This window comes from Notolepis coatsorum, assembly GCF_963971535.1.
Source record: "Notolepis coatsorum genome assembly, chromosome: 14".
Lineage (NCBI taxonomy): Eukaryota > Metazoa > Chordata > Actinopteri > Aulopiformes > Paralepididae > Notolepis > Notolepis coatsorum.
The window spans coordinates 48,408,290-48,426,580 of NC_140178.1; the positions used below are offsets into that span (position 1 = coordinate 48,408,290).

Sequence of the window (18,291 nt, forward strand, 5' to 3'; positions counted from 1 at the left end):
ACTTTATAGTTATTACTAAAAAATAGGGATGCACCCAGGGACCGAAACTAGAGAGCGCCACCCGCCATTTGCGCTCAGTTTTTACGTTTGGCGCCTCCCACTGAGAGGTCTGACCGCCGTGTGGCGGGCAATCAAATAGTCATGTGAAAACCGAAAATCATGATCCAATTCTTTAGCGGAGTTACTTCTCACTCGCTGTCTCAGCACAGACATGCAGCACACTGCTGCTGCTGCTGCTGCTCCTACCCCCTCCCCACCTGTTTCTGTATGCCTGCATGTAAACAGAGGCTATTGCCTCCGAGTCACCGTGATGTTAGTCTAGTCAGTGTGGGACCTTCGTGAGATAACGTTAGCTACCGTTACAAAATGACTATTCACTTAGTTTAATACATGAGGCACTGTGTAACGTTATCCAGCCGGCTAGCTACTGATAGCTCCAGACACAGGGTTAGAAATTAAAAAAAAAAATTCAATGGCTTTTTTTGCCCCCCTTAATTGATTTTCGGGGGCTTTTTTTTGTATTTCGGGGGCACTGAATTTTTATGATAAACGGTAGGGGTGGGACGGTTCACAAAATGGACGGTTTGGTTCGTATCACGATTTTGGGGTCACGGTTTTCAGTTCGATATATGTTAATTTTTATTAAAAAAAAATTAACACTCAAATCTAAACATGCTTCTCATTTATTAAAAATAAAATAAAAGGTTTACAGTGTTTACAGCCTTAAATAATGTTTGGCACACAAAGACCGAACTGACTGAAAAATATAGGCTACATTTGTCAAAGTATTAACTTAGTGCAAACAAACAATATGCTCAGCCAGCACTAGACTTTCCTTTCTTTAATTAATATAAACACACAAAAACAATGTCAACCATGTTTAAATTCCCTGATTGTCAGTTCTTAATGGAAAGATTCGTTTTCTGCTTGAAATTATTATGTTTCTGTCTACATTTATTTAGACTAACATTATTTAAATATTGAGTGCAACTGTGGTGGATTACGTAATTCGGTGAGTTGGAACTATCTATGGGTTGGCGCCGGGTCCCCACGGACATTTTAGCGTGTGGCACCTTCAGCTCCGGTCACGTTAGGAGGAGTTCATAACATCAACAAGCAGCGCGAAAGCGGAAATAGTCCCGGTTGGAGTTAGTAAAACACAGTTGTATGTTAGCCTTCTTGGATGTTGAATAAACGCCTATCATTGTCTTTAAACACCCCGCCTCTCAGACTCCCATTTCCTCCTCTGCTACAGTAGCTACGGTTAGAGCTGCCGCGGTATTGATTATTTCCTTACCGCACAAATTTGCAAAATATTTCCTACCGCCGCGGTTTTTACCGCACGCACACAAAAAATAAAAATAAAAAGTTTGAATGCATTTTTTTTTTTTTAGTAGTAGTCTACTCTTTATAGCATATAGCCTGCCTCTAGTCTAAATGTCTATCTTTAGAGGATGACTTTGCAGCATGAATATTGTTTGGGATTCGGCAAGCACGCATTAGTTATTGAAAGTGAAACACGGATGCGCAGTTCACTCGGTGTCGCGGGCAGGGGTGGTTACCCCTAACCCCCCCGACCCTTTCTTATTATTATTACTATAAAGTTACTACTTTATAATAAAGGCATTCGTTTTGTGGCATTGACATTATATAGTTATACGTTCAATAACATCAGCGTATTTACCGGACCATAGCAAGCAATACTCTATTCATATCTCAGTTCCTTTCTTTGCTCAGAGCGTGCTGAGTTGTCCCATTCTGCGGTCTGTTAATAAAGTTTTCAATCAGACAAGTGTATAGAACGAAGGGCTTTTATTATAACATTCGTTGCAGACAGTAAAATCATTATGTCTCGTTTAGTACTCCTGAGGCGCGATGTTAGTCCACTCCGGCGGAGAGTTAAAGCTAACGTTATTAGCCGTGTTGTGATGATCTGACATTCAGGACGTAAAAACGTGTGACGCGTCTCTCTTCTGACCAATCAGTGGTCTGCAATGTTTCACGTGACTTTTCTGGTACCCAATAGGGTTGCTTGGAACCTCGATAGACGAGTAGGGTATATCTGCAGAGCCGCAAGCCCAACGAGAGGAGGGTAATTTATTATTATTATTATAAAAAACAACGGTGACGCGGTATTCAGCCTACTCTGCGGTGGCCGTGATGTAACAGCGATACCGCGGTAATGCGGTAATCGCGGCAGCTCTAGCTACGGTGACATTTCATTGACTGTACAGTATTAGCTTGCGGGCTGCGTCGGGCTACCATAGGTAAAACGTGCGTTGTGTTTACAAACTGCTAAAGCTATGGCAAGATGTGTGTAGGCCTATGTAATGTTAATGGCTATGTTTTTAAAGTCGTAATGAAGATTGATTTATATTGTGCGTGCCATTTTTACACAAACTGACTAGCACCTTGCTGCTGCTGCCTGCAGCCAGTGCAGAACACCGGCTCCGCCAAATGAATTTTTTTATTTGCGTGTCATCTGAACCGTACGATACACAGACGCTCCATTACCGGATAAATATATATAATTAGTAAACTGTCTGGGGCATTAAGTGCCCCCCTTAACTGATTTTCGAGGGCATTTTGTCCATTTTCAAGGGCATTATGCCCCAAGCCCCCGTTAATTTCGAACCCTGTCCAGACATCAACAAATCCTCCAGCAATAGTCCAGTGCATAATACCTCCGTTGGCTAGGTAGCTCACTAGTCACTACGAAATGTCGCAGTAAACTAAATAGTTCACCCAGCAGTAGCTACAGATAGCTCCTGGCATCAATGTCCTACAACAGGGGTGGCCAACCTTTTTTGAACCAAGATCTACTTTTTTATTTACCACCTAGCCTGAGAGCTACCAGCCAAAATTGTATATTGTAAGCCGTCATTTGAGGCTTTATAAAAGCAGCATAATGAACACAAATCTGTCAGTGCCGAGTCCGACCTCATCTTAAATAACAAACAGCATTGCTTGTTGTAGTTAACAAGGAGAGAAAGAGTTGATTTAGCAAAAAAAAATAAAAAATTTAATAATCAAATTTTATTAATCAAGATCTACTTGAAATCAGCCCGCGATCTACCTGTCTATCGCGATCGACTGGTTGGGCACCACTGTCCTACAACAACAACATGCGTATTCGAGTCCCTGGCTTACATCGCATGAGTGAGGGCTGCTGAATAGGTCCAGCTGTAGCTCAGGAGAATCCTTTTGCATGCTGAATGTAGCGTTTAGGGTCCAGCTGCAGCGCCGGAGAATCCTTGCTGGAGCTGGAGGCCCCTCGATTATACACACAGACAGTGGAGCTGTTTGCAGACAGCGAGGTGGCGATGTCTCGCAGATAACACAATCACAAGTATGATTATATAATATATATATTTTATTAAAAAAAAATTTATATAAAATAATAATAAAAAAAAATGTATCAAAAAAAAAGTTGGCGGGTAAGAAATATGCTTGGCGGGTAGATTCTTCCCATCTACCCGCCACTGGCCGGTGAGTCAAAAAGTTAATTTCGCTCCCTGGATGCACCGAATGGGAAATTCTTGGCCGAAACCGATACAGAAAATAGAAAACAGTTGGCCGAAAGCCGAAAGGCCGAAAATGATTCATAGAATAGATTTTTTTTACCAATGTTGTGGAACATTATGATTATGGAAAAATATATGATTATGGCAAAACTTAACTTAAATAATAAATAATCACTATTATGGGTCCATAAAACATTTATTCAGCACTTCTGAATGCATACAGTACATTATTTCCATCTTTTCTCTGGCTGCGCAGCGGACATCTGTGCTCTACTCAGCGCACCTTTCTAGTCCCCAGCTGAATGTGCTCGCTTGACTCGGCACAGTAGACGCGCGACAGACAGACAGCGTCAATGTGAGAAACACAACCCCCCCCCCTCTCGCTCTGAATAATATGCATATTAGATCACTCAGTGATTAACCGCGACGGGCATATAGTAAATAAGGATATAAAAGCATGTTAAAGACACATTTATTGGACGCGTTGCGCGCAGAGTTTACATATAGAAACAGCGCGACTCCTGACAGCGCGACATCATCACAACACGCGTTAGGTTACAGGTTGTTTCTGTTTCGGTGACATATTTTCGGTGAAAAAACTCTTACGGCCGAAAGTTTTCGGCCACCGAAATTTCGGTGCATCCCTACTAAAAAACAGTATATAAAACAGTAGCTGTATACATTTTAATTTTTTATATGTATGCACTGGTATCGGATCAGTATCGGTATCGGCCGATACCCAAAGCTTAGGTATCGGAATCGGATCGGGAAGGAAAAAATGGTATCGGAACATCTCTAATTATGAGTGACATCTTCAAAGATCTTTGTCAGCCATTTTAAGCCATACATGCACAACAATGACCAATCAATATGATCCCAGCTGCTAACACCATTCTAATTCTTCAAGTATGATTGTGGAATAGTGTTCGGTGGTCATTGAATGGACCCTGAGCCCGATTGCTGGACTGCCATGAAACCTCCACTATCAGGACACTTAACATTTACATTTAGTCATTTAACTGACTCTTTTATCCAAAGCGACTTTTATTGCGTATGAAAAGTCAGCAGGAGGGGTACACCTCTAGCCGTTAAGGGTAAGTGGTATTGCTCGTCAAGCAGTGTCGGAACTTGAGTCCTTTGCTCTGAGTGCATAGTAGTACAGACATGATGTAGAAGCCATAATGCTGATGGTACCTTTTGAATAATGCAAAAAAGGGAGGTAGGGACCGCACTCTGAATATCGTTGTTTTTTATTTTCAAAGGACACAAAACGTTTTCAGCCATCCGGCCTTCATCAGTGTGGCTGAAAACGTTTTGTGTCCTTTGAAAATAAAAAACAACGATATTCAGAGTGCGGTCCCTACCTCCCTTTTTTGCATAATTAATATTGGACTACGCACCTGTCTGAGCGCAGTGGTTACCCTTTTCTACCTTTTGAATAATGACATTAGCTAATTTGACAGTTGCTGCATAAGCAGCAGCCATTATTTATCTCTCGCCTACAGTGTTGTTTGAAATGTGTTGTCTTGGAATAAGACTACTGAACAGCATGCAATAATTATACCGTAAGATACTTAACACGAACGGCACCCAACTTGCGCTTTTGTTTAATCAATAAACAGCTTCCAACAGTGAGCGCCTGCAAACGGAACAGAGAGCGCTTGGTGCGTGTCACCAAAACGGATTCAAAAGCAAACTGCGCTCGGACCGGCTCCCAACACTGTCTCGGTTCGGTTCACTTTTTGGGGCTCTGAGTTAGTTTGGAGCTAAAATGCTGAGTAAAAGTCCCAAGTCCACTTGCCGAAATAGTGTGAAAACACCCTGAGATACTCTTAGTCCTAATGACTTGGAATGGAGAAAATGCCTTGCCAATGTAAACAAATCTTTCAGTCACAAAATACAACTCTCATATTGACCTGTTTACTAGTATTGGTCATTGTACTGTATCAAGAGCTCCGTCAATCAACTAGACAATGAAAAAGCTTTTACATTCTTATTTCTTGTTTTTGGTGGTGGGGCTACCCATTTGTTTATTTTTGGATCACTGATTAGACCTTTTATAGCCGGGTGGCTGCCTGCTTGCTACTATGTTGGCTAAAAAGACAAGTTGCAGGCGGTCGAGTGGCGTAGCGGAGATTGCGTTCGTCACCAATGCAAGAGGCTGCAGTCTCGACTTCCGGAGTCAGCATTGCCTGCGGCTTGGGCCGATCGTCATACTAACTCGTTTGGCTGAGTTAGCGTGAGGGAAGTCGTGGGTGGTAATCTGGCGTTGTGGACAGCGACGCCTACAGGTCAGGTCTGGGCGCCTTCTCAGCAAAAGGCAGGAAGTGGTGAAGGCAGCGTGACCTCCCACGCGTCACACTTCACCAATGAGAGTCCTCACTGCCAGGTGAAAAGAGAGCCGCTGGCTGTCTCCGCATGTGTCGGAGGAAGCATGTGGTAGACTTCAGGGTTCCCTTGTACCGACCAGTAGGGGGAACATGCGCACAACAACCAGGTAGGGGAGGGGGGGAATTGGCATAACGACAAAAATTGGGATGGGGCGAAAAGCATAGAAAATCAGGCGGAGAAAAAGAGGAGTAAAAAATACAAAAAAAAAAGTGTCTAAAAAGACAAGTTGCAATCAGAAGCCAAACAAAATGTGTCATTGTTTGAGTTGCAAACGCTGCCATGCGTCTTTCCACCTAACACAAATTACGTATCTCTCCTCCATTTTACACTACATCTCTCCCTCCCTCCCCTCCCTATCTTCCTCCCTCCCCTCCCTATCTTCCTCCCTCCCCTCTCTATCTTCCTCCACCCCTCTTTATCTTCCTCCACCCCTCTGTCTTCTTCCTCTGTCTTCCTCGCTCCCCTCTATCTTCTTCCACCCCATCTATCTTCCTCGCTCCCCTCTTTAACTTCCTCCCTCCCTTCTTTATCTTCCTCCCTCCCCTCTTTATCTTCCTCCCTCCCCTCTTTATCTTCCTCCAACCCTCTTTATCTTCTTCCACCCCTCTATCTTCCTCCCTCCCCTCTTTATCTTCCTCCCTCCCCTCTTTATCTTCCTCCAACCCTCTCTATCTTCCTCCAACCCTCTCTCTCTTCCTCCCTCCCCTATATCTTCCTCCACCCCTCTTTATCTTCCGCCACCCCTCTCAATCTTCCTCCCTCCCCTCTATCTTCCTTCACACCCCCCTTCCTCCCTCCCCTTCCAATCTTCCTCCACCCCTCTCAATCTTCCTCCCTCCTCTATCTTCCTTCACACCCCCCTTCCTCCCTCCCCTTCCAATCTTCCTCCACCCCTCTTTATCTTCCTCCCTCCCCTCTATCTTCTTCCCTCCCCTCTTTATCTTCTTCCCTCCCCTCTTTATCTTCCTCCACCCCTCTCTCTCTTCCCCCTCCCCTCTTTATCTTCCTCCCTCCCCTCCATCTTCCTCCCTCCCCTCGATCTTCCCCCTCCCCTCGATCTTCCCCCTCCCCTCCATCTTCCCCCTCCCCTCGATCTTCCCCCTCCCCTCGATCTTCCTCCACCCCTCTTTATCTTCCTCCACCCCTCTCTTCCTCCCTCCCCTCTTTATCTTCCTACACCCCTCTTTATCTTCCGCCACCCCTCTCAATCTTCCTCCACCCCTCTCTTCCTCTCTGTCTTCTTCCACCCCTCTTTATTTTCCTCCACCCCTCTCTTCCTCCCTCCAGATGAATATGATGGCCAATGCGGGCCCCTATGGTGGTCCGTACGGCCAGCCTTCCGGCCAGGGGCTGCCTGGAGCAGGGCTGGGCCCTCAGCTCCAGAACAAGGCAGGCCTGCCCAACAGCCTGGCCGCCCAGTTCAACATGGACAAGAAGAACACACCGCCAGGACAAGGAATGTCTGGGATGGTGAGGCACACAGATCCATATTTGATTTGATTTTGTCATTTATTTTAGTCAATAGAGGGAACATTTTTATCTTAAGTTTGGAATCGTTTAGGGGGTGGGACGATACATCGATTCAGATCGATATATCGATCTATTATCAATAATCAAATAGGATCGATGCAACGTAAAAAGATCGATTCATATTGCGTTACTCTTATTTTGAAAATCCTGCGAGTCATATCCGCCGGCGCCCAGTATTGTGAAACTCTGTGTAGACATTACAGCAGTGTTTGCGTCTGCTGTAAAGCACTACAGAGCGTCTATTTTGCGACCTGATATAAGTCTGTGCAGTTTTTTCCCCGCAACGGGTCAAATGCATCTAACATGCATTGCATCGTCGCCATTCCTTTATGCCCACGTCGCGTTAAATATCTAAATGAATATCTAAGGGATAATTAAGCTAAGCAGCTAACCGTGAGAGAGAACAGAGGGGAAGGAGGAGGGGCGGGGGCAGTCTACCTTTCTGTGGGGGACTGGGGGAGGGGCATTCTGTGTGTGTGTGTGTTACTGAGGATGGACAGATAATGTTGATATTTAAACATGAGGGCTGCAACTAATGACTATTTTGGTAGTCGACTAATCTGTCTTATTTTTTCGATTAGTCGACTAATCAAAAAACAATTATATATATATATTTTTTTTTCCCACTACCTATCTTTGTGAAAGTGGCTTCTCAGCTCTGGTCCAGCTGAAGACAGAGCAGAGGAACAGATTGGACATTGAGCATGACCTCAGAGTTGCTTTGAGACTCTTGTCCGGACCAAACAACATCCCCAGTTATCCCATTAGTTCCCCCAAACTTACTGTCGGTCTGTTATGTTAAGCTAAGAAGTCTTCAGCTGGCTGGACCAGAGCTGAGAAGCCACTTTCACAAAGATAGGTAGTGCAAAAAAATATATATATAATTGTTTTTATGACTAATCGACGCAACAATATCTCGTCGACGATTTTTCATATGTCGACTAATCGTTGCAGCCCTCATGCAACGCATCATGCAACATAAAACAATTGTAGGAAGTTTGGGAGAGGAAGGGGTTTTAGCTTGCGTGTTGTGAGTTCCAAAACATTTTACTTAAAGTTTAAAGCTCAATATATAAAAAGTGAACAGGAGGTCTATTTGTATTAAAACAATGGATTGTTTTTCATTTAAATGTCTGGAAGAGCTCAAAAATAAAAACATCAATTGATATTTCCGTAGCCTTTTTTTAGTTGATCTAAATGTGACTGTGTTAAATGGGCACATACTATCGCCTCATATCGATCGCAGGCACCTGAATCGAATCGTATCGTATCGTGGCAGACTTTGTGATATCGGCAAATATTGTATCGTTGTCTAAAGAATCGATATCGTATCGTATCGTGATGAAACTGGTGATTCCCACCCCTACTATGTAAGCATAACCCTATGGCATTGCACCATCTACTATTGGATTTTTCACTGGTGAGTGATGACAAATAAAAAAAATATGGACCTAGTATTTCTCAGCTGTATCATATGGACCTAGTATTTGTCAGCTGTTTTCTATGGACTGGGTGTCTATTTGGTCTGTAAAAAAGACCAAATAATCTTTGTAAGTAAACAAAGGACTTGACAATACTTCTGGATAGAAAACATCCTAAATGTAACTACAGTAAAACATTGGCAAGTGTAGAAACTAGGGATGTCCGATATTATCGGCCGATATTGGCATTAAAATGTGATATCGGAAATGATCGGTATCTGTAAAAAAAAAAAAAAAAAAAAAAAAACTTTTTTTTTAACATTTATTTAACCTTTATTTACCCAGGCAAGCAAGTAAGAACAAATTCTGATTTTATTTATTGTCAAAAGTATGCATAATGTTGTGTTAATTCCACAACAAGAGATATGTAAGGGATAATGTAGCTACGAGGTCATTGTCGCAAAAAGATTTACCGACACAGAGTTTAGAATACTGAGGCGCCTCGCCGAGGTGTTATAAACGTCAGTGAAGGTCAATTATTTTGCGACAATGACCGAGTATAGGCTATACATTATCCCGCTTATTACATGGCTAACTTACTAACAATATACCTAATTCATTTTACACCATCGACAAGACGAGATCAAATGTGTCTGATTGGCTGCACTGATGCAGTGTGTGTCAGTGGGCTTGATTGCTACAGCTGCGAACAGCGTTCATTATTGCTCGGCAGAGGTCCGTTATCGAGTAATAACGGACCTCTGACGAGCGCTATTGACCAATCACAATCAAGCATTTCGGCGAATGTTAAAACGCCATGTAATAAGTAATGTTAATTACCTGAAATTATTCCGTATTTTGGGGGGGGGAACCCTGCATATATCGGTATCTGTTGATATCGGTATCGGAAATTAAGAGTTGGACAATATCGGTATCGGTAAAAAAGCCAATATCGAACATCCCTAGTAGAAATTTGAAGCACAAGTTGGCTCTAAGCTAACCAACTTGAGCTATAGAAATTTCCAAAAACTGCTGTTTGAGGTCTGCATGCAATGCCTTAATTAGCCCATCATCAGCGCAACAGCGTCAGATGAAACCGGTTTTACAGATGCATAACCTATGAATCACTAGCTAACATGAAATTGTAAGTGAAGTGAAATGGTTTTCTAGCCCTCCTACCGTAGGCTGGGTGCTCTCTGCCTCTGGAGTTACATATGGTATCGCATATTGCTCCCTTTCTCGCTCCGTTTCTGTGTGCTTTGGTAGTTGATATGACCATCTTATTTTCAAGCCATTTGTCCGGTAATATCGGCACATGGTTCTTTAATTATATCACCAAAACTCAGAATGTCAGACTCGGCACAACCTTTTGTTTGTTGACATTTATGACTACATGATTAGGCTATAAGTTAACATGTCACTACATTAGGCTATAACATGTCACTACATTAGGCTATAACATGTCACTACATTAGGCTATAACATGTCACTACATTATTTAGGCTATAACATGTCACTACATTTTGTTTACAATTTCATAAGAAATGGAAATATAAGGAAAATTACATTTAGCTTATTTTATGCTTTTAAAATTAAACAAATCTTTTCTATCAAATCTTCTTAATTTAACCTTTGTTAAGAATATTGAATGGTGATTATATTGAATCTGAGTGAACCCAATACTCATGTATTGAATCTTGTCCTGAGTGTATTGTGAACACCTACCCACAAGTATGTTTGTTACTGTCGTGACGCCAAGCTAATTTGTTGTATAGCATTAGTTCACTGTTCCTTCACAGTGGGGGCCTCTTCAATTGCTTCTGGTATAACCGCACACTCTACGGCAGCTTCCAACTCTCGTAGTGTGCAAAGCGTCGGCACTCTCTGTTCATTTATTGTGTCCTCCTGTGTGTTGAGACACGTCAGATGAGCATGTCCCGCTCAGGGCTGTGGCTCAACAAGCATCTTGGTGTACAGTTCCTCTGTCAACTAGATAATACCACTAAGATCATCTTAATGCAAAGATCCTTGTGAGGAATGCACCCTAGAACTGCCCGATAAAATTATAACCATCCACTGTTTAATATTGTATGCTCTGATGTGTATGTGTGTAATAACGGGTCTTTGGACTTGAAATGTTGTCGATACTGAAGGCGGGTTAATGTTTTCCTCAAACGGACTCCAGAGTCCTAAGTGTTCAGGTGCTAAACATTGCAATTACACTCCTACTCTTTTCCCATCCCCAGGCCTCCCAGCAGCAGCAGCCCTCGGCGTTGGGCGGGCCGGCGGCGGGTATGGGCGGGGCCCAGGTTGGCCTCGGCGCCGTAGGGGCGGGTCCCGGCGCGGCGCCCCCAACGGCCGACCCCGAGAAGCGGAAGCTGATCCAGCAGCAGCTGGTGCTCCTGCTCCACGCGCACAAGTGCCAGCGACGGGAGCAGGCCAACGGGGAGGTGCGGCAGTGTAACCTGCCTCACTGTCGCACCATGAAGAACGTGCTCAACCACATGACCCACTGCCAGGCCGGCAAGGCTTGTCAGGGTGAGTCTGGCGGTTCTGGTGGAATTACAGCGTGCCGGCTGACTGTGACGCGCACGGCTGGTGGTTACATCACCTGAGAAGCTAGCTGCATGATGCGCCTAGTTGATATTATGGTATATTGGGAGTGTAAACATTAGACGTTAATTTGCAATTACACAACCCGACCCCATCAGCTACTCCAAGTACGATCATACTGTCCTAGTCGGTAAACCTTACCCATCTTGTCCTCCAAGCATTTATTATAAAACACAAGATACTTGTGCCCTAATGATAAAGATAAGCGCTCAATGAAGAAACCCACTCTCATTGCCAGTGGGCCAGAAGATAGTCCAACATGCCTATAAATACTTACTATGGAACTACACACTACAACTGTATTACGTGTAGGGATGGGTACCTTTCACATTTGAACCGATACCGGTACCTGTGAATCGATACCGGTACCCAACGGTACCTTTTTTCGGTACTTTAGTCTCTAAAAATTGTATCTACCTACCTCAGTTGTAAAAAAAAAAATCCAAACTTAATATTTAATAAATAAATAATGTATTATTACATTATTATTATTTACATCTTACTGATGTAAAGTATTTTACAACTGATTAAACAAACAGACAATCTAGCAGCAATGAACTACTCTGCTGCTGATTGAGTATTCTAGCAGTTATTTTTGCTCCTCCCCCGCTTTGGAGAAGACCCGCTCTGCGGTGTGTGTGGCGCTTGTTTACCAACGTCACATCCTCTACTCTTCTGTCCCGACTCTGAGTTGTGCCGGCTTGCACTGTAGCCCTAGGAGCTAACGTTATGTCCGACGATTAGCTTAGCTAACGTTAGCTTAAGAACTTTATACAGGTTACAAATATGTGAAACTATGAAAGGAGTAAGCCGACCGCTAAAAATAAAACCCACAGAGGCAGTGCGAGCACATAGCAAAAGAACGTTTCGAGAGGAGTGGAAGTTTGGAGATAGACAGTAGTGTTTCAAGAGACTGGCTACAGTAATATGATGTTGGGCTGTAGTGATCAGTTGTTCCGTGTGGCGCAAGTATGTAAAAAAGAAAAACAGAAACAACACGTTTGTCATCTGTAGTAAATAAATGAAGCTGGAATCCATTCGTGACCATGAACAGAGCCAGTGTCCCATTGTGTCCCGGATTCAATCTCCTCTCCTCTAAAGATGCTCCGTGGCTAGGCTAACAGCCATGTCAGACAGAGCAGATGTGGAAACTGAGCTACACTTTCTAACAACCTGCCCACTACCAAGATAGATATCAGAGACATATACTCCCCAGTCCCCATGAATTGCAAACACCCAAAGAGAGTTTGAAAAATGTGACGTCATCTGATTTTTTTCCCCCGCATTGTACCGAAAATTGGACCGTTGGATCTCACGTGAATCGATACACGGTAGTACCGACGTGTAGTCCTAAATGGAATGGAACCAATTAATGTCACTAGTAACACTTGCGGTAACTCTGCTATGACACTCAATGACGCATCAAAATGGCCACTGTGAAAAGTTATATTAGTTATCCTTCCAGTTGGTCTTTAGCGTCTTAATGAATTCTCTCCCTGCTACTTAGTTCGATTTTACCTGCTTTTAAGTAAGATGGGTGGGTTCACTCAGGACAATTCAGACATCGCCATGTAACGTTGTAAATCACAGAAAAGTACACTAAATTGACTTAAACATAGTCTAAAACCCTTTAACGTGCAATGTCTTGTCCACTGTGGCAAACCTCGCCCACCTAGTCCTTCCAGGTAGGATCGGACTGTCGCAGTCGAGAAACTACTCTAAAACTGTAGTTTTACCAAACAACTAGTTACTTCACAATAAAAAGTAGTTAAACTAAATCTGAACTACTTTCAAAATAATTCAACTACATCCACACTATATTGGGGAATATTATCACAATCTTGAGTCTGGAATCTCATATACCGTAATTTTCGCACTATAAGCCGCACCTGAATATAAGCCGCAGCAGCTAAATTGAATGATGTGTACATATATAAGCCGCACTGGACTGTAAGCCGCAGGTGTTTTAATGTTTAATTACCATATGTAATTAGCATTGGGACACAATACTGTCGGACAAATAAGTAAGGGATAATGTATAGCTACGAGGTCATTGTCGCAAAATAATTGACCGACATGGAGTTTAAAATACCGAGCCGCCTCGGCGAGGTGTTTTAAACGTCAGTGAAGCTCAATTATTTTGCGACAATGATCGAGTATAGCTATACATTATCCCGCTTATTACATGGCTAACTTACTAACAATATACCTTATTGTCTGATAACTGACCTCTGACGCGCGCTATTGACTAATCACAAGCAAGCATTTCGGCGAATGTGAAAACGCCATGTAATAACAAGAATTAACTCATGTACAAGTTGTATTAAGTTTAGCAAATGAGGGAACAGATAAATAACATTTCAATGCAGTCAAAAAAGCAATATTTAGATTTTTACATTTTCGGGTTTGGTCACGTCGAGTCACATATAAGCCGCAGGGTCGAAAAATGGGGGGGAAAGGCGCGGCTTATAGTCCGAAAATTACGGTAGTTACATGGAGCAACAACCAAACTGAGTAAAGTGTGGGTGTGTTTGATTTAGGGACTAAGGCAGGTCAAAACCTCACTACCCAAGGGTGCGTTATTAACACATTGGTCGCCAAAATCGCTTTCCAGCGTTATTGCCCGCGATGCGTTGTCTGCCAAGATCGCTGTACAGCGTTTTTGAGATCAATATTTAATTTTTAATAATTCATCCACCCAACCCCCGATGCCCTAGCTGGACCCTAGAAGTGACTGCAATGGCTCAATACTGGTGGATGGTCGGGCGAGTTACACTCTCGCAAAAACCGGAAGTGCCATCGGTGCATCGAGGAAAGTCCTCCGGCAGTCACATCTCTTTACGGGACTCCAGACAGACACTATAGTACATATGGATCGCTTTCTAAACGTAATAATCGATATGATTTTGGCGTTTATTGCGCCATACAAACCGGAAATGGACCTAGGCGATTGGCTTATCAATGACTTGCTTGCAGTCAACATGTACGAAACGGATAGTTTTTTCATTGGTACATTTCCGTTTTATACCGTTTTGAATATGCGTATAGTTTCTGAGAGTTCTAGTAATTTCAGAGAAATTCCGCGATAATAGCCCTTTAGTGGAATACACAAAACACATTGTCATTTTTCGGCTGATTTATGAATCGTTTTCAAATCGCTAGATTATCGATAGTATATGTGTACTTATGCACGCTAGAGAAGCGGGCTGAAAAATCTATTATCCATGACCTGGTCAGCGCTAACATCATACACGCACACACACGCAAACAGACACGTTGTGATTGCTATGAAAAAAACATCTGATTAACCCAATACTGGTAAAATAGAGTCCTTACCTCGCATCAGATGTTCTGCAAAAAGATTATTCCAATTCCTGATCGCCATTCCAAATATTGATCGCGTTTATTGACCCAACCAGGGTTTCCGTTAGAAAAAATTGTTGCCGGTCTCCGTGACCTGCAAGATTTCAATCTACCGGACAAATGAGATTAATTCCGGTCATAGTTTATTGAGCTTTAAAACAATTGATAGGCAGGCTATATAAAGAATGTCATCCTCAAGGCATGTAGATTTATAATATTATTACTTAAAACGAGGCTACTTTTGCGTATACAGTCATTAATATATTCCAAATAAAATAAGTCCCTCGATACTCCGTGCTGCTGCTGACTTGAAATAAAATAAGACCGCGTATGTGGGCAGTCGGTCCGACACTAAACAGCAGTCTGTTATAATCAAATTTTTATGAGCTAACGAATTCCGTTATATTGGACATTTGTATTAATTATATCAAGCGAAGAACTGAGAAATTTTGCAGAGAGAGACGGCAACATTATCGTGGGTTTGCGTGATGTATATCTCCACCTCCCAACGACTTGGTGCTGGTCATAATGTCCGGTGAAAACAACTCCCTCCAAGCACAACTTGACCACCCGAACCGTACCAAAACAGGCCAAAATTAAATAGCCCATGCGACGAACGATTCATTACATTCGTTTCATCGTTGCTCCACCAAGCAGCCGGTCCAACAATGAAAGCTGTTATCAGCGCGAGCCGGCCGCAGTTAGTTTGCAAGAAGCATCCAGCTGCAGACCCGCAGAGCAGCTTTCCAGGTCTGGGGACCGCACTGTGCCAGCAAAGCTGGTGGGTTCTGTGGGTCTGCAGCTGCATGCCTTCCGCAAATCCAGCAGCAAGCTCTCGCTGAGCGAAGCAACGACAACAAACGCAATGATTGTTTCGTTCATCGCATAGGCCACCCAACTCCAGCCCATCCAAATACAATTCAAATAATCAAACTGTGCCCAGAGGGAACTATTTTCACCGGACACTATGACCGGAGAGATTAAATATGTCGGACTTCAACAGATTTTGCCGGTCAAATACCGGTAATTACCGGCTAACGGAAACGCTGGACCCAACGTTATAGTCCGAAACACATAATCGAAAGCTGCTCCGAGCCTCCCCAGTGAATGTGGTAACAGACACTGCTTGCCAGAGATGGGGAAACCCTGGACCGGAGTATTTTTCTGATGCACATGGCCACTCAATCCAATCCAATGATGTGCATTACCATCCGGGAGGCGATAGGCGGCGGTATTTGCCCTTTTCGAGCTCAGACCCTAACCCTGGAGTTAGACAAGCAGATGCATACCCTTTTATTCTCTGCATGCATTAGGCTTAGGGAACGGCCGCACCGTTAGCCTAGCTTAGCGTCATTCACTGGAAGTAGGGCTGACCCCTATTAGTCGATTAGTAAAAAAAAAAAAAAATTATAATAAAAAAAAAATGTAATGTAAAAATATTATACGTTTTTTTGTCGACCAATAGTCGACTAACGGCACATTTTTGCCAATCGTAGTCGACCATCCAAATCCTTAGTCGGGGACAGCCCTAACTGGAAGTAATGGCTGCTTTTTTAAGTAGGTGTGCCAGTGTAGCCTAGTTCCCAACAGTCACGAAATACAACTCTAAAACGTTGCTATAAACATGTTGTGACCTGTGTATTTACCATGTGGAGAAATACAAAATAAAATTTGACATTTTCCTTTTCTAAGCAGATATATACTCTACTACTACGCTACTTCCAGTGAATGACGCTAAGCTAGGCTAACGTTGCGGCCGTTCCCTAAGCCTAATGCATTACACAGAGAAGAAAAGGCTATGTATCTGCTTGTCTAACTCCAGGGTAGATGGCAAATAAGCTAATTTCCCAAAAAGTTGGCGTGTTCCTTTAAGACACCAAGATCTTGAGGAGCAACATGGAAAAATTCACCCTGTGATTTGGTATTAAAAAAAAACGTTGACATTTGGAAATCTATGTAAGAATAGCTTTTTCAGCAATTGGATGGCAAGCACTATAAATTGCTCAGAAAGAATTACATGGCTATTTCAGAGTCTCGGCTTTCCAGTCAGACCCGATCTATGCAATTCCAAGACTTCTTAGGGACCCAAGTATGCAGAAATGGTCATATACACACTTTTTACAATGGGGGGAAATGGTTGCGAAACGGCATGGGATTAGTATAAAGTGGGCATGTCTATAAAGGGGAGACTCGTGGTTACCCCTTCATTCTGATATCTTGAGGTGCGAGGTCAAGGGACCCCTTTGAAAATGGCCATGCCAGCATTTCCCTCACAAAACGTTCTTAATATTATTTTTATTCAATGTTTTAACACCGATACAAACAAAGCAGACAGAGCAGACAAAATCAAGACATCACGATGACAAAAAAATATATATACACTCCCCCTCCCCAAAAAAAAAAAAAATAATAATAAATAAAAACAAGACAACCAGTCACTCCTTTGTGTCTCTTACCAGTGTTGGACATAGACATATTAAATCAGAGATTGAGAAATATATCTATAATAGACAGTCTTTTTACATGGCTTTGTGTACATAGTCCAGATATAATCTGGTACCATCAGGCCATCAAGAGTCCCTTCAGTTGATGCCTTTTAGAGCAAGGAGCCGAGGGAAGAAACACCACACAACAAACTCATAGCAAAAACAGTGCTCTATTAGTTCACATTGTTTTAGATATCTATAGTATGTATTAGGGCTGTCCCCGACTAAGGATTTGGATGGTCGACTAGGATTGGCCAAAATTTGCCGTTAGTCGACTATTGGTCGACTTACATTTTTTTTAAATAAAAATAAATAATATTTTTAAACGTTTTTTTTATTTTTTTTGTTATCATTCCATTTGGGCTGTGGGGGGTGCTTAATGTCTGAAGGAGTCGACTGAAGGCTTCTTGTCCTCTGCAAAAGCATGCAATTGGTCCACTGATGGATACATCTTTATGTCTAGTCTAGTGTGTTCATTAGATGGGTGAAATCCTCTTTCAGTGTCTCTGTGCCTGTTTTCATAGGCAGTTAGCCTCTGGTATGCGTGCCATTAGCGTTAGCCACGCTTCTAGGCCTATTTTCTTTTGGAAAGAATGATAAAAAAATATAATAATAATATTAATACTTTTCTTTTTATTTTCTTTTTTTATTATATTCGACTAAGAGGTTGGCCAGTCGACTACGGCTCCTTTCGACCGATTAGTCGACTAATCGATTAATAGGGGTCAGCCCTAGTATGTATTGTATTTATCAGATTGCCCAGTCGTTTGTTAGTTTTAAGATGGATAGTCAAGAAAACTTTTAGCCTAACTTTGGAGCATTTATTTTGCCTCCTTCCCATTTCATATGATACCAGTACTCTAGCTTTAACACTGTCTGCTACGGCCTCTGAAAGACGGTAATGTCGGCCGGATCTCTTGAGTGTTCAGTCCAACACTCCATCTCTCCATCTCTCCATCTCTC

At 42.7% G+C, this 18,291-nt stretch overlaps 1 protein-coding gene across 4 annotated transcripts in view; it reads left to right on the forward strand.

Moving 5' to 3' along the window:
- Positions 1–18,291, forward strand: part of ep300b (EP300 lysine acetyltransferase b) — a 155,494-nt gene that overhangs the window by 16,117 nt on the left and 121,086 nt on the right. For all 4 annotated transcript variants that reach the window (XM_084328213.1, XM_084328214.1, XM_084328215.1 and 1 more), the window contains exons 3-4: positions 7,203–7,385; positions 11,113–11,404. In XM_084328213.1, coding sequence (XP_084184339.1) covers positions 7,203–7,385; positions 11,113–11,404 — 475 coding nt within the window. The remainder of the gene's footprint in view (positions 1–7,202; positions 7,386–11,112; positions 11,405–18,291) is intronic.